A 17,924-nucleotide genomic window follows, 5' to 3' on the forward strand; every position below is an offset into this window, starting at 1 on the left:
AAATGCTGAATATTTAAGCATATGCAGCATAATTCAGCTGGGTAGTATTCTGGTCAAACATGTAGAATTTCATGCTGCTGGGGAATACAACTTCTATTAGTTTTGGGGGTGCTTCTAAACAAGGTCAGTCCTGACCAAGGGCTTCACAATGGTTCAGCATTCCAGAGAAAAAAAGTGGTACATTATTTTGCCAGTTAGGTCTGCTTTAAGGCTGTTTATGTGCCTGAAACGGTCAGGAACAACAACTGGTCACGCTTCTTCTGTAGTCTTATGTGGTCATGTTTACAAAGAAGTTTATAATACGTTTTTTTAAAAGTTTTACATAAAGAAAGTATACCTGTCGCTATATCAGGAATTTCATTTTAATAACATATTTGCTATCCTTCTGTATTGTGTGCCTTTAATAAAATAAGAATCCCATAAGAGGTGAATAACATTGAAAACACCCCAAGCAGTCATCAAGTGCTGCTCGCCGCAATAATTTTTCTGCAGCCAGGAGGCACGTTCATGTGTTTTTAAAGGCGGGAAGAAATTATTTGTAACATAGTTCAATGTGGCAAAGGAGTCATAGGACTTTGTTTACTGATTGGCCATTGGCATTCTCTGACTGCAGAATTAAATGACTGCAGCTCAGCCGCAAAGGACACTGCATGTGAGTTTGACACATGCCACACTTCACCGCTGCTTGGTGGGTTTTTTCAAAGTAAGACAGCATCTAATCACCTTCCTCTTCATCATCCTCAGGTGGTGAAGGGGCCGTGGTACCAGTCCCGGTGGGAAGGATGCCGGGACTAGCCGTGGTCTTCCGTTTCTCTCTCTCAGTCTCGCTCTCCAAACTCACCACCTCATAAAGTGTGTCAGAAGCAGGACTCTTGCGCTCCTTACGCTCCATCTGAAGAGAGATGATTGGTTGATGAAACATCTATCATGTTTCTTTTTCAAATAATACTTAGCAGTTACAAAGCCACAGAGTAAAAATTGTGTTGCATCATTGCAGTTCACAGCTGATATCTGGTGCAATTCACAGAGACCATCACTTGAACGGATTTAATCACAGATGGAAAATTTTGTCATGACTTGACACACCTGTCGGAGCTTAAGGTAGAAGGTCTCAGTGTAGTTACGCTTGCTGAAGGGCCAGAACAGCCTGTCATTTGGGGAGCACACTCTGACCCTCGTCTCCAGTAGAAAACGGACCGGCTCCTCCACCTCTGTGATCACCAGATCTACTGCAGTCGTCATGTACATGAATTTATCTGGAAAAACAAGAAAACTGACTTTAATGGTATCCTCGGTGTGTTACTCCCTTCCATTCACCACCTATAACAAATAAATATAAACTGAACCCTGTAAGTGTGTGATTTATGAGAACACTAGAGTTTGTGTTTAAAGGTGGATTGGTGGTGTACGAGATACAGCATGTGGCACAAGTACGGAAAACAGTGCCATTTTCCAACTATTTTTACGCGTGATCTGTATGAATACTGCAGCTTCTGCGTTGTATGCAACATTCATTTTTTAACAGGGATTATAGTAAATAAAGCATAGTTTCCATGCCTATTTAGTGTAGCTATAAGTCTGCAATAAGTTGTTTCTTCACAGCTTGATTTGAGCATTTCTGCAACCAGTGAAAAGTGATTTTCACTTTTGGAAATGTGTCAAATATTTGTGTGAAAATATGTGTGAATAAAAAAAAACAACTAGACAATGAAATATGAACCAAGGAAATAACAACTGTTGAAAATCACTTTGTTTTATGTGAATTTTGGATGACTGGCTCTTACCTTTGGGCGTTTCCTCATTCACAGGTTGGAACTGAGGCGTGTTGGGGTTCCAACTTCCTGTGATGATGTAAGATTTCCCGTCGGAACTCTTTCCCATTGACTCCTGAAGGGGCACAAGTTGGAGGAAGTCAGCAAATGCAAATAAATACACACACACACACACACGCACATGCACACACACACAAAAACAGTCACCCACCAGATCTAGCAGGTGCATGTCGCTGTTTTTCACATTTTTCCCTGGGCTGAGCAGCAGACCGAAACACCTGGAGAGGAGACACAAATGAAAGCACACAACACGACAAATAAACAAACACGCACATAGAAAAACCCATAAATGCAAGACAGAGAAAAAAGTGAAATTAATAGGATTATATATATTTAAAAAAGAGGGAAGGGAAAAAAGTGTAAGAGCGTAACCAGACACAGAACAATAAATCTCTCTATAGAGTGAAACCAGTTGCTACCATCATGTTACTGCAAAAAGCTTCCTGGACAGATCCTCTAACACAGACCAGAACATAGAGAATATTAAACACAGTCCTTCAATCCTCACCTGCTTTTGGTTCATCAAACACTAACAAACCACCGTGAAAATGGAAGTCTGTAAAAAGGTGGTGGAATGTTTACATTTCCACAGATTTATCAAACCGGGGAAAATGAGGAGACTCGGAGACAGACATCATCACATCAGTCACCCTCTTAAAACTGTGCCCGAACACTTAAAAACCTGACATGGGGAGACACACGCATGTAAAGATGTTCACCGGTGTGTGTTTATCAATTATAGCTTGAGTGATTCCTTTCTTATGAATAACTAACCGTGTCTTAAGCAGACTCATCTCAACTGAAGCAAAAAAGAGGAATACTGGTCGGTCTGACAGATGTATGACAGATTATATCCAGCGATATTTCCCTTTTAGGAGAATTCCAGAGTGAAAAAAATGGATATCCTCCATTCCCTTGGTTGTTTACATTAAGATCATTTCCTTATGCTTTGTCAGGTTCAGAGATGTATCTGTTGTCTTGGCTTTTGTATCTCAGAATAAATCTTCTTAAAGTAGTGTTATCTACATACTAAAAGGTTGGTTAATGACAAGAAACATAAAAAGGCCACTGGACACAAATATCTGACAGGGTGTTATTTCATTACATTTACTGTTACCATCTGCTTTAAAATAGTCACATCACTGACAGAATGTTGTAACTTATCTTAATAACATATTACATTGTTTTTCTTAACACTGTATACTGCAGTAGTCTTGTGCCTCTGAGGATGCTACGCTATCCAGCAGATGTCTTATGTGTGTGCATGAGAGCATGTGCTTGTGTTTGTTACCTCTCAATAGCCAGTTCCTTATTGGAGGTCTGCTGGACATAAATGACAATTTTCTTGTCCATTCCTGCACGCAGCTTGAAGCTCTGCTTGTCCTTGTCTTTCGCTACAGCACTGAATATGTGAAAACATGAAACATTACACACATTTTTAAAAGCAAGAAGATTATTAATAGAAAAAAAGAAATATGAATGTGACAAAAGGATACTTAAATGATGCAGCAGATACGGTGATATGTTTCAAAGTTAAAAAGATTTACACACAGATTTACTTTCATTCGAAACCTTATATTAGAAAATAACCCAATTTCTACTTTTGATACAAAATAACATACAATTAAAGCAACTAGTGTGTTTTCTGCTGAACAACTAGACAAATGAAATATATCACAATTCAATCAGCCAGTCTGAATGGAAAAATAAATGAAAGACCATGGCTCGTATTCAGAGTAGAGCCATTTTCAAACATGCCCTAGCTCTAGATCTTTTCCTGCTCTGGTTTCAGAGACAGGAAAGACAATCAACATTCTCCAAACCATTGCAGAAACAAATGACTGAGGAAACATTGAAGAAACCTTAATTACAAAGATTTTTGAGTAAAAACTAAAAACAAAAACAAAATTCCAAACAAATATTTTGAACCTGCCATGATTTCAGGGAGTGTTCAAAACACAAAAACTGTTCTTCTTCGTCTCTTCTTGAGTAGGGACTTAATGTTCCAGATAAATGTCAGTTCACTTTATTATCTACTATAAGACTGAGTCATTGTTTTACACTGTTAAGGCCATCCACACCAAGAGCTATAAAGATAACAACAACAACGTTAACAATGTGAGCATCCACACTGAAGAAGGATAAAACGTACTGTAAACAGTGTCGCCAAGCATGCGCTGCACGCTTCAGCTGTGTCAGAGCCCTACATGTCACATGTCACCAAATTATCTCACATAAAAGAGGCTGATACAACATTCATAGAACACTAGATTTATCTTTTATTTTCTTATTATTCTAATATGAAGAAAACAGGTGAAAAGTAGCCACTGCTGTGCGATGTGGACGCCATCCACTGGAGTTAGATTTTTAAAACTATATACTTATAGCTATGTTATAGTTATCGTTCTTGGTGTGGACGGCCCTTATCTCCTCTGACTGCAGATAAACAGGCTTGTTTACACCCTAAAAAATAATGATTTTAAATACAGTCTATTTCGGTTTTATTTCAATAAATATTCTACTATATACATTTTCATGTTCTAGCATGTGAGCACTGTTTGGTTGGAAGTCAGCATTCTAAAAATAATCAACAGAGAGCTAATGAGTAGGAAATGTCTACTGGCTAAAAATAACCGCAGGCATAATTTTGTTTTGTTTTCCAAATAAGCTGAGTATCTAGGGCTGTTTGTGAGCGCATGGAAGTGACTCAGTAGAATGGAAAAACAAAATAGGAAAGGTCAGGGAAGAAGGGTTGAATAGAGCAGACACTTTCAGTTGTGTTCACAAAAAGTGGGATTTTGATCCATAAGATTGGTAAATATCAGTCTACTGTGAGAGAGCAGGGACTCCCCGGTACCGCTTTTTCGTCTGTGATCATGTTTATTTCCTCTTCAGTTATAATTATATATTATTACAGTTACTTTAATCATTTTCATGTTTCATTTACCGACATATTCTTTATATATAACCAGTAAGATGATGCTTACCATCCTAGAAAGATTTGTGCCAAATTCAATCTAGGTTATTTGCGGCGAAACTCAGGTCATTTGGTGTCAAAACTTCTTACGTATTTTGTTAGTGCCCCTGAAAATCCAGTTTCTATCAATGATGTTTAAGGTTTTATATATTTTCAAAATTCCACTGGCTAGATTTGACGATTTAAAGCTGATGTTCAATACATTTCTGATGACAGAGACTGAACAGTATGCCCACATCTGCAGTAAATTAAGTTCATTCTTGTGCAAAAGTCACAATAGAAGAGACAATGGAAGTTATATATGTTTCCAGACCAAAATATGACATGTTATTACATATTCATTTTTCCCAATTTACATCACTGTGAACACATCTGAAGTGAAGATGCCAGGCTCTAAACATTTGAATAAATAATGAGTGAATGTATTTCTTACCTGAATGTACCCTTGCCATCATCCTCCCTAATTTCCAAGCTGACGGTGAAGGTGAACAAGTCACTGTCAGGGGTGAGTGGAGCAGGTTGCTGAGATGACAGTACTGCCTTCTTAGCTGACCGCCGAAACGCTGTGGCAAAGCTATAAAGTATCCTACTCACCTACAGGAAAGAGGTAAAGCATAAAGCAAGACACAAAAATAAGCCAATATAATAGATAGGGATAGTGATACGATATTTTTTTGTTTGAATAGGCATTCATGAACTTGAACTCTACTCACAGAGAATAGAAATTGTGACAACATTGGTAAAATTAACACTACTCTCTTATCCAAATCGACTTCCCAACTATTGCCTAAAAGGGACAGTTCAGATTTTCTGACAATGGGGGGCAGCACGCCCCCAGTTTGGAGAAGCAGGCAGGAGTACCAATGGATGGGGTGAACATCAACCTTAAAAAAATGGCAATATCTGTTGAATTGTGTGCTATTTTTAATTCCATCCATCGCTTTGTATTGCCATCAGAAAGCCTTTTTCCAATGCTCTCTTCAAAGCCACCAGACTCCTCTGATAAAATGGTAATTTCACCTCACATAACACAGGAGTTGCTGGTCTTCCACTGCCTTGATCAGTTAGTTTGTGTTTTTGTTTTACTCTGATGAATCCAAACTAATCATTTAAAACACCGATCGAGGCAGACCAGCAACCAGGAGGCTGGTGGCTTTAAGGAGAGCATAGATGGATATAATTGCTTCCATTCCCCATCAGAAAGGGTTGTCTGACCATGGTGAATTTATTTAAAACATAGTGTACACTTAAACTGATATTGATATTTTTATGTGGGCCTTTTTTTTAGGTGGCAAATAATGTTTAGCTACTGCCCCCATCCACAGCATTACATTGCCTTGTTACTGTTTCACGACTCTTGCCTGCATCTACAAACTGGGGACATACATCATAAACCGATTATGGATAAATACTTCATACAACCCCGCCCATTTCAAGAAAATCTAACTATTTCTTTGTGTTAAAAACACAGACAACATTAACAAGTTAGTTAGCCAATTAGAGCAGAAATCATCCATCAATCAAGACATCCTCTGAAGAGATACACATTGTCATTAGAAACAATACTGTAGTGTGCTTCTTTGCCTTTGGCACAACGTTTAGCAGCTTCTGTAGCTGAAATGTCTTGAGTTTTTGAAGCCAAAAATATCCAAACCAGGAAAAGTAATCACTGAGTCATTAGTATCGATTAAACCTCTGCAGATCTGTTATGCCATTTTTGCAATATAGGGCACTAAAAAGCTTACCTAATGACCCACTACTCTACTCACAGGAGTTCGTCCAACCTATTAACCATTTTGAAATTTAATCAACAAACTGATTTGCCAGTGTTGAGGTTTTGTTCCTATTATCATGAAGCAAAGACAACTCAGTCCTACCAGAGACTGCAGGGTTCAGCTGAAGCCCCAACCCCAAAGAGGAGCAGAGTTGGTGGATGTGTGGAAAACTTGGTGGTAATGATTTATTTATATTAACTTTAAAAGTACTTTTAAAATGTACTTTTCCACTCACAAGGATTTGCAAACTTTGCATTTGGTCAAAAATATGTCATTTATTTTAGATCATTACTACATAGACATGTGTGTGTGATAACAAACAGAGCGCTCCCCCAACTTGGGGCCCGCAGTCCAGTGGTTTTGGATAATCCCTGATTCTGGTAAACAGCAGAGCTTGGGGGTTAGTGACTGAGAGGGGGTGTGGAGATACTGCTGTCATCAATAAATAAAAACTCTCTTTTGCTTTTTTCAAGGCCAGAGTATAAAGAAGCTCCTAACATCTCCTACACAAGGCCTTTGTTATGTTCTTGGTACAGTAGAAGGATGTTAGGGCATCGCAGGGGGTTTGTTTATGTAGAAACAACGGGGGACTGGATGTAAGAGATGGGGAATAAATGGAGTTAGATGGGGGTCATCCCCTGTATGGATTAAATTATGACAAATAACACTAGAGAATTGTTGTTTTGAACGTTCCAATCGATGCCAGAGTCCAAAATGGCCGTTTTGTTCTTTGTGTTCAGTGTTCTATTAGTATGTGGACAGTTGTAATGTAAATGTTGTAAAGTGATTTAGGCTGATATTGGGTGCAAAAAAATGTTTAGCCTTTTCTCTAACCGCTGAGGTTTCATTCAAAGGATCCCCCCTAGTTATTTTTGTACATTTATGCAAAACTGTAGAGAGTATTTATAAATATTTAAATGTACTGTTTTTACTTTAAAATGTCTTATGAAATGTAATTACATAAGGTGTTTTGGACTTTGTATCAGCGTTTATCTAAAAACCGACGCCTTCAATCTAGAACTTGTTAAGTATCGTGTTACATTGTTTTTACTTCCCGTACAGGATATTCTTACTTTTTCCTACTTGGCAGCATTATCTCTATTTGCTGATGTCACAGTAACAATCTGTATCCCTTTGTCAGTGCCCAGTTTGTGCTTGTCTCTCTTAGCATGTGATTTAATTTATGTTAGGCCCCCATAATTTATTAAAACTGTACTGATTTGGACAGAACTAGATATACATCTCTGGAAGGCAGCAGCAAGTTTATGGGCATGGGTATGACAGTCAGCAGGGCTCTACATCACCATCAACACCAGAAAACTGGGAATTGTTAGAAATTAGCTTTGGGGTGTGACTAGGAGTTCTGGCAAAAAAAAAAGCAGAGTTGGGTTGAGAACGTGGTTTGCCTAATGTATGAACAGTTGAGCTCCAAAATCCACAAATCTATTTGGAAAGAGACTTCACTCAAAATCTCCAAGAAATAATATGATTGCAAAACTTGAAGGTACTTCTACTCAAAATGGTCTTAGTTTTGAAAAATATGGGTAAGGAATGATTCAGATGCTCTTCCCCATTTGATCAGATAATTGGGGCTGTTTCTAAAAGCAAATGAGACAGCTGAGGTAAGTAAGGCAGTAAATAATTTTAGTCCAGCTGTTATGGGCTGCTACAAGGTCGGAAAGATAGTGTGGGTATGCCATCAGAATATTAATTTCAAGAGATGAAATGAATGAATACATGCAGTGATTTAAGAGGTCTTGGGAGATGTTTACAGTGACTTTGATGCAAATGTAAGGCTTATGACTAGATCAGATTTATAGGTAAGTAGGTAAGCAAGGAGCTGACTCACTCACTCACTTTGTTGCAGGGAGTTTGGAAGGGAGAGAAGGGCGGAAGATGAGAGGGGACAGGGCCAAAGACAGAGATGTCTGGTTGCTAAGTAAATAGGTGAATTACTACTGGGGATTATATGTGTGTGGGTTTGTGTGTGTATGTGCGCTGGTGTATATGCATAAGTGCTTTGGTGTGAACATGTGCGTGTATGGGTGGGTATCTGGGATAGTAGGCTGATGTGTGATGTGGGACTGATAAAGTAGCATTGTCTGGAGGGTCTTAGTGACATTGAAGGAGAGTGCTTCCATGAGGGAGAAATCAGGTCACTGAACACTGAAGCACAACTTGAACCCAGTATCACAAGTGGATTCCCTATTCTTTTCTTTTATATTTCTGCTGAGCCTCCTACATATAAGCATTGACACTTCCTCGCCCCTATAAATTAGCCTGGGGGATTTTGTGTACTTTTGTGTTTGTGTACGGTGCACATGTGCATTGCAGCGCAGCTTACAGTGCATGACATAATCCCTTGGGGACCACTGAGCTCCCAAACTGTTGCTGAACCCTGGGGAACAGGCTACAGGGAGACCAAAACTTGAAGACAAGGTCAACCAGAATTCTGCTGACAACATGAGTGTGTACACATGTAGAGTATCTGTACTGTATGTGAGTGGAACAGACAGAAAAACTGTGATAAAATAGAGTGTTATGTGAAATGCAAAGCAGAGCATTTAAAAGAGGAGCTTCTGCTCCCCCTTTGGTTCACATTCTGAATAGCAGTGACATGTCTTGTTATGGTATATGTAGGTTTGTTAGAGGGTAGGTTCACAATGAATTAAAACAATAGCCTGATGCCTATATGAACAAATTAGGTAGCATTTTCTCTGGCTTTGAGAAGATCCCTTAATAATAGGCTTCCAATGGAAGTGACACAATTCACAAGTCCTTGTTTTGTGGTAAAAAGCCTTCCAAAGTTAATCTGAATCTGAAGTTTCCAGATCTCTTAATGACTATTGTACAAAGTATGGTTGCCTTATAAATTACTTCAACTAGACCAGAGACTGTAATATTAACAAATATGAATAACACCATATTCACTACTAGTTTTCACTTACTCTTTAATCAGACTTCATATATGTTTATAGAAACAGACAGACCCTCTGCAGATACACCACTTGGTTCATGGACAAGGGTTAAAGACATCCACCCTTTTCTCCTTTACAATACTTTACCTTTTGTTTTTTATCATTGTCATTGTTTTATGTTTCTCTATTGGTAAAATTGTTGACAGACAATACACTCTTCTGTGTACTATACTTTTATTATTATTTCTATCATAAGAGATATATTGTATTTAAAAATGTATTATTCTAATTGTTTTACTTTGTATGGCCTCTCGTGTGAAGAGCTGTGTTAAAAAAGTTTCAATTGTTAAACGCACAATAAGAAAACGCTTTTTAAAAAATGTAACCACCATCTTCAGTAAACATAATTACACATATATTAAACAACAATCAATCGAGTAAGCATTGAATCCTCACCGCTTCCTGGATTTGGCAGCGGAACACATGGATCCTGAAGATCTCAGCATTGTAGTGGCTTTCAGTGAAGGCAAAGCAGTCGCTCTCTGGTGTGCCATCATGGCCTCGCACGCAGAACAGAATCTTGTATATGGGGTAGTTGGCAATCTCTGTACTGGCGTTGGGGTCCAGCAACCTGTTAGATTATCAGAAAAAAAAAAGTCACCATTCAATATCTTGAATTCCCAATCCGGACACGTTTTTAAGTATGTAAAAACTACTTTGCTATGTTTAACATTTGTTTAACATGGTTTTCCCACACACAAAAAAAAAGGCACATCAGTCAGAGCAAGACTCAGATGAGGAGTCTGTTGTTAATAAATTAGCGATTAGCAGTTGTGTCAGAATGGTAAGTGCAGTTAGTATGTTTTATTAGTTTCTGTTGGGCTTTCTCTTTGTACTGACGGTCTGCTCTGCACTGGGGGTTTCAGGTTTCTTTGCTGTGATTACTAGACAGGGATTGGTTTATGGATTAGTGATGTACAAACTAAAACTTACCCGGGATACTACAGTCAATGTCAGACATTTTAGATGACAGATACCGAAGAAAACACCATTTTTGAGTAGAAGACTTTAAAAGTCGCTGTTGCAGGATGGATGAGATTTGTTATGCGTGGTTGTGTACTGTGTGTATGACATCTAACTGAACACTTTGTCAAAGTATGCATATTGTATGTACATCTACGTATGTTACCCCGATGTTTCCCATACCTGACAGTGCCTTCAGACACGCCTGGCACAGACAGTGTGACATCCAGGGGTACTTGGCATTGCCCTCTGAGGATGCTCATCATACGGAGGGCCTCAACCTCACTGCGGGGGGCGTTGACTGAGGCACACCCCAGATATGTCAGCTGGCTGAACACAACGCTGTCCTCATCTGGGATGGGACTGCCAGGACTGCCCTCTGATGATGATTCATCTGCTGCAAAGGGGCAATGGATTGGGAGAAGGGTGGAAAGAAGAATTAAAGAAAGGAAAGAAAAGGAAAGAATATTGTCCCCGTCTGAGAAAATCGGGGTAGGTACGTGAGATGATCTCTGTCATTTGAGTATCTCGAAAACCATACATCCACACTTGGCAGGTGTACTGCCGGGTTATTTGTGTTGAGTTTGGTGCAATTTGGCCAGATAGTGGCCTGTAACTTTTCAACTGCATGTCTCTCAAACATTCTGTCAGTCAAGCTGAATCTATCCATATAAGCCATGCACATTTGCATCTAGACTTTCCGCAATCTGAATTGAGTATACATCTGTTTTTTTCACTACAACTCCTACAATGTTTTAACAATCATTAAAGTCATATCTGCTGAACGCTTTGTGCTGCTGCAACCACATTTGGTGGACGTGTTGATATGATGCCTGAGTGGCCGTTTGGCCAGTAGGTAGTGCTGTAGCAGTATCATCTAACTATAAAGGAAGGCATGTCTCTCTGTGTATGTATCTATTAGGGATGCCACTTATGGTCAACCAAATGTTAGTCGACCAGAAAGGTCATTGGTCAGATCAGATTTTATTGGTCACTTGGTTGAAAAAAAAGCAAAAAAAGATAAACATTGTTAGGAACTGCGCCTTTTCAAAACAAATCTAAACCAATACGGTTCGACCATGTGGAAATGTAATCTGAAAGGGCCGACACAGGCTGGGCACACTCAGCAGTCCACAAAGGTTAGCTTGTAGCCTACCTGCCGTCGTCTCGTAGCCAATAGGCTATATGCACATCCACGCCATCAGTGCGCATCTTTTCCAAAGAGGGCTTCATTGTCAGCAAAACAAGGAGATCACTTCTCCCCAACAACGCGGAAAAAAACAAACTGTTTCTTTCTCATAATGAGAATTCTAGGAGTTGATGGCGAAAAACTGACTATGACAGGCAGGCTACTGTTTGTTGATGATAATCGTGTGCGTAATTTTTTTACGGTATGATTTAGAAACCCGAGTGTTTCTATGGGCGCTCTCACATTGTCAATTCGTACTGTGCCCAAGCACACGTTACGGCTAAAGTCTAATTTGTTTGACCAGTGTGAGTACAACTGTAGCGCGGCACAGCACGCTTGCCAGGCACGGCCCAGTTGAGAGAGGTGGGCTTTTGTAAAGCATGGATGCAAATGTACAGGCACGAGGGTGCGCACGTGTATGAGCGCGAGCATTGGCGGCAGCCCTGATGTCTATTTATATGCATTTGTTCTCCGCGACGGATATTTAAAAATATGCCGCTGAACAGTTCGCAGTGGTTTGATGCGGAGGTGGTGTGTTTGCTGCAGTTTTGGTTGGACTAAATATTCAAAAACAGCAACACAAAACTAAATCTCCGAGAGGTATAGACGTATAGGCAAGATGCAATGTAGCTGCGGCTCAGATAATTTCAAGTAATGTTAGTACAAGCGGGCCTGGGCCACAGGGGGGAGGGGGGGGGGGACAATCATCCTAAAGCAAGGTACGGATGGACAGTGTGAAGAGTGAACCCTATGATATCATTCAGATTGGCTTAGAAACACATATATAAAGCTGAAGATATGAGCCATTGTGTTAGCTTTGACAGTTACAAGAAAAGAGGATAAGAAAAGTCCCATCATGGCTCACCTCGGTACGACCTCTCATTCAGTTCACTCTCCTGAGCCGTCTGAACAGGAAGTACCATCTCTAACTTGGGTGGTGGAGCACTCAGAGGGTCAGAGTTTGGCAGTACAGGTGATGCAGTAGTGGGAAAAGGGCCACGATCGCCCCCACCAAGGATGTCCATTCCTGTTTCTGATCGGAGCCCAGTGTCTGCTACCGATGGGTCCATGAGGACATCCTCTAACTCCCTCTGGAGCTGCTGCTCACTTCCATTCCCCACAATCTGACACACACACGCACACGCACACGCACACGCGCACACGCACGCACACACACACACACACACACACACCAAGGAAAAAAGGAAGCATGCACGAATAAAAAGGTTTAAAAACAACAGAAGATATATAGTTACACAACAAAATCATTGTAATAATCACCATGAAGTAACATATTTAATTTAAGCTTATGTTCCAACCTACCTCAGCTGTATTACAATTCTCTCTTACAGTTTGTAGAAATGTGCAACCAGTGTAACCAGTGATTTTTGTAATTAATTTCAAGTGTTTGTGTGTGTGTGTGGGCAGGGAGGGGGGGGTCAAAGATATATCTTCATTACATTCAAAACAATATAAGTGATTAGTAGGCATGTGAGTTTGAGTTGTGAAATATCTGTATCAAGACATTAGGTGAGTCATGCCAACTCTAATTGTGTGCGCATATTCTAAAGCTGACAAATAGCAATCAAAGAGCAAGCTTAAGGCTGGACAAACCCTGAGATGAACAAAGGGAGGCAAGGCCCCATTTCCCTGCCTGCTGCAGCAGCAGCTGGATGTTAGGTAATCAGTGGAGAGCAGACTTAAGCTGCAGAGGGCACTGCTGTGCTGAGCAATAAGGGGTAGGAACAGACAATTAAGAATAGAGAATCTACATTTTTAGCCTTTATGGTAATGTGATTATTGCATGGTTTCTCCAAGTAGGCTTCCCATGTCCAAACAAAGATTAATAATATCTGTGACTTAGGGATATACAGTAATTTGTTCAATGCTGTTGGACTAAAGCAATTATGTAGAGCAGGACAGATACTACAGCTACAGCGTCTATGTTAATAGTCCTAGTGCCATATAAAATATAATTTGAAGACTGATGTAAAACAGCTACATGTATCAATTCTAAATGTAGGTTCACACATCTTACATAACTGCATCACTATGCACTAACTGTGGTGGGCCTTGTGATCTCGAGGTACTGCTAAAAGCCTGGGGTAATTATCAGATACAACCACGGCCCTTTATGTGAGAATGTATATCACTACCATCATCCAAATGTGTTAAAAAGGCTGGCTATGGCCATCACTCAACAGCCAGCAAAAATACACAGAGCACATATCATCACAGACAGAATCACCACAGAATCACATCACAGAAAGAGAGCAAAATAGATACGAGGAGGAAAGGAAAATCTAGCGAGAGAAGAGACTGACCTTAAAGCTGACCCCTTCCTCAGAAATCACCTGCATAACAAACAACAAGTTTAGACACACTGACTCCTCTCTGACTGGATGGGCTGACTGGGAGGGAAATGTGCACAAGAGTGTGTTGGCGAAAACCAATACATAAAAGCTGGATGACCAAGTGTAAGGGAAAGGAGTGATTTCACCACTGCATACTGTGGCTGTGTGGGGTAACGCTTTTCAGCCTTCTCCAGGCTCCGCAAAACTGATACCTCAACTCGGTTTCCCATCAAAAAAATTGTGTTCTTTTAACAGATTCTGTACTCATTATATGCAAAATGTTATTCTCTCACCTCCAAGCACAGTAAATGACAGAAGAAAAAAAAAATCCTAACAACTGAATATTCAACATCCACGTTCTGCTTGCGCCATCTTCTGGTACCTCTACAACATCAAGTCGACATGTCCTTCCTTGTTGGGGTGTGATAACCAGTAAATTATACACGAGACAAGGAGAGGAGAGGAGAGGAGAGGAGAGCCGAGGAGAGGAGAGGAGAAACCTGAACCCAATAGGGACACACACAGGATGGTGGCTGTCAGCTACATTACTTTTCTCAAAAAAGTCTTCATTCTCTTTGTGGCGAGACACACCCTTGTCACAAAACACCATCCTTTTCCCTGGTGATGGGTTCGAAGCACTCACAGCTGCATCACCATGCTGTTTGTAAACTAATATCTGCTGAATGGGCGCTAACTGAGGCACTGAAGTGAATCACACAGGGCATTGTGCATTAGTGTACCTGCAGATGGGAGATGATCTCCCAAGCTTTACTGACACTGAATGACAAACTAGCTAGGATGATTATTTTTTCCTCTACCACATCTAAATAATACAAACAATGTACAGTAGAGGGAAAACAAATGTTATACTTCACAGTTATTCACAAAAATTAAAGCCTGTGACAATGTGCTCTCAATGTCTAGTGATATGCAAGGATTAAGGGCTTCCTTGCTATGAGAAGCAAACTTAAACAGGCAATCAGAGAAAAACACAGACAAATCTAAGACCGACTATGAGAAGAAGGTAGTGTGCAAATGTGGAAAAAGCAAAACAAGAAATGGTTAGCCTTATGGTTAGAGTGTGAGACTGCGTGTTTGAAAAGATGGACGAAGAGTTGTGATGAACACCTATTAACAATGGAATATGTATGAACTGTGACCCTCGAATTTAACAAGTTACAGTGATGACAAGTAGGTAAAGATGAACTTCAAGTGAACATCAAGACGTTTTGGTAAATCATGCTGTGGTTCCTGATACTTCTTAATCTGTTTTGATTACTACCAAATAAAAAAAGTGCTGACAGGACACCATTCAGCCCGCAGCATACTCTCTTGGCCTGTTATCCTACTAGTACTATGAAAATAACTATTACTTCACACTAGCTGTAATTTTTAAAGTAATCAGGGCCAGATTATGACTATTATCAGTATTGAGCATACTTATGACATTCACAGTAAAATAAGTAAATGATTTATGCCCTTGTGGTTGTTATCACATTTAATGTCAACAGACGTTTACACTCAGCATCTTAACTCTGACCAGTGCAGCTTCGACGTCTCCCTTCTCTCCTTTGTACTTCCGTCCATACCTACACCCAACCATCCTTACCTTCAGTCCTGTCTTTTCGTCATCACTACCATTATTAGTGGAGGAGGGTGTCTCGTCCCCCAGTCGGGACACAAGGACAAAGTCCTCACTGTTGAGGGTGGACACTGAGTCCGAAGACACGCTAATCTTCCCCACCGAGCCCTTGTCATCCATGGCTGCCGCTGTTAAACTCAGCCACGCTGCTCATGAATGGAAGACGGGAGGCGAAAGTGGTGCGAGATGATGAGCAAAATCACCTAGAAAAAGAAAAAAAGAAATGAAGAAAAGAAGCAGAAAACAGTCATGATGTGATGTGATCCATGAAAGGCATTTTTTCAGGCAACTGGAAACTTGGCGACTTAGAAACTAACCCTCTCCTAAACACTTTTAGGAAACTTTGAGGCTTTCGAAAAAACAGAGAAGGAGCTTTAAAAGAAAATAGAGGGTGCAGAAGAGAAGAGCAAACCAAAAGCTTAGTTCAAGTGAAAGTGATAGACAAGAGAGAAGGCTACATGTAGAAGTCAAGAAGTAAGGAAAGATCTGTAGGTCATCAGGCAAATTTGTCTATCTAAGCAGAATAAAGAAGAGGTATTTGCAAAATAGCTTGATGCAATGCAAAGCCATGATGATGCAATTGTCATTTTGAAAAGGAAACATGCATATGATAGTGAGGAATTAGGAAACAAGCCAGCTTGCCAAAAGCATCCTTGTATTTCACGTCAGTGCTTATAAAGATGGACTATGGTTACCCAGCACCACATTAGACATGTATATTACTTAAACACACAAATAAAATGATGCACTGAATGTGCTAATTGCATTGCGTGCGCTCCTCAGTGCATGACTGTTCTCCCAGCTTGCCACCACAACCACAAATAACCTAGATGCTGTGGGAAACCCTGCACATCATCAGCTCATCCCTCACTCTGCCTTTCACTCCAGCTCCCTCCATCCAGCCTTCAGTGACATTTAAACACAGCATCATATTTCGGCACAAAATAGATGCATACAATGCAATGATGCCACCAAACATGACATTGTGTAACTAATCAAGAAAAGCTTGCAAAAAAGAAAAATTATTTTTGTGAGCACAACTGATATTATTATTATTTTTTTACCTTCAGCAGCAAAGTAAAAAAAAAAAATCAATATTACATCAATCAGTATTAGCATTTTAGTCTGTGTTTGTGAGTTTAGGTATGACAATAGGAGGTAAAATAAAGGTGAGGCAAAGCCCTACAATTACAGCTAGAGCATGAGGTAACTCATGAAAAAGGGTGGTGCCATTGTGTATAACACAGGAAGTAAGGCACAACAGAAGGTTCTGGCAGAGGTTCAACAAGAGACCATAACAGGCTATTTCTGGCCGTTCCCCCTCTCCACTCCTCCCTCTCAATCTTTCACTCTCTCTCTTTTTTACGCCCTCCTTATCTATTCCCCTGCACTCTTCTATTTTTCCAGCCCTTATTGCTCTCAAATAAGGGCTGCCCTTGCACTTGTACATTTTTCTAAAGGTTTCACTTGCTGCTTCTTCCACTTTGCTCTCCTGTCAAACCCCTGCCTTTCCTATTCAAAGCAGGTCCAACAATAGAAAAGTAATAGCAAAAAAGGTCTACAGGTGGAAATGGCTGTATGTTAACATTATTATACTGACCCAGTATATACCTCAATATAAATAGTTATTTCTGTGTAAATATGTTTTACAACATCTTGTGCTGATATGAATGTTATTATGAGGCTACCAAACCAGACTGAGTAACACAAACTGACATTTTAGGCTTGTTCTCTATATCTTTTAAAAGCGCTTTAAAAGAGCTAAGTATTCATCCAAAAGTCCTGGGTGTTGTTTTTCACTCCTGTTGCAAAACTGAAGTTAGGAGACAGGGTCACAGCGTACAATGATTTGTCTCTTCTCTTCCACTGTGAAACATACTGTAGCCTTGATCAAGCAGAAAGCAGTCACCCTTTGACCTCTGAAACCCGTGTTTAACAATTATGATCTAGATTCTAATCCTACACAATTATGATGAATTAAAAGGCATATTACTTGAAGGTCGAGGTCAGTTTCACACAAGATCTAGAAAAAAAGTTTTCAGTTGTTAGAAAAGTAATTACGTAACTGATGTACATTTATTTCTTAAGGTGACCAAAGTGCCAAAGTACGAATGAAGAACATCAAAATGTAAAATTAAAGTACAGTAGAAAGAAAATACAATGAGAAATGACCCAAGAGGAGTAATAAAGAAGGATGACTAACTTGTTGTTCTG

At 39.9% G+C, this 17,924-nt stretch overlaps 1 protein-coding gene across 3 annotated transcripts in view; it reads right to left on the reverse strand.

Annotated features, from left to right (window-relative positions):
• The window catches only part of rabgap1 (RAB GTPase activating protein 1), a 75,231-nt gene that overhangs the window by 49,018 nt on the left and 8,289 nt on the right, over nt 1-17,924 (reverse strand). For 2 of the 3 annotated variants that reach the window (XM_083929802.1, XM_083929803.1), the window contains exons 2-12: nt 15,678-15,913; nt 14,039-14,068; nt 12,580-12,838; nt 10,709-10,922; nt 9,959-10,133; nt 5,243-5,403; nt 3,124-3,234; nt 1,984-2,050; nt 1,785-1,887; nt 1,087-1,256; nt 724-892 (exon numbers count right to left, since the gene is read on the reverse strand). In XM_083929802.1, coding sequence (XP_083785928.1) covers nt 724-892; nt 1,087-1,256; nt 1,785-1,887; nt 1,984-2,050; nt 3,124-3,234; nt 5,243-5,403; nt 9,959-10,133; nt 10,709-10,922; nt 12,580-12,838; nt 14,039-14,068; nt 15,678-15,830 — 1,612 coding nt within the window. In that variant the 5' untranslated portion in view covers nt 15,831-15,913. The remainder of the gene's footprint in view (nt 1-723; nt 893-1,086; nt 1,257-1,784; nt 1,888-1,983; nt 2,051-3,123; nt 3,235-5,242; nt 5,404-9,958; nt 10,134-10,708; nt 10,923-12,579; nt 12,839-14,038; nt 14,069-15,677; nt 15,914-17,924) is intronic. The other variant, XM_083929804.1, reaches the window with a different exon arrangement.

The sequence above is a fragment of the Echiichthys vipera genome (assembly GCF_963691815.1).
Source record: "Echiichthys vipera genome assembly, chromosome: 16".
Lineage (NCBI taxonomy): Eukaryota > Metazoa > Chordata > Actinopteri > Perciformes > Trachinidae > Echiichthys > Echiichthys vipera.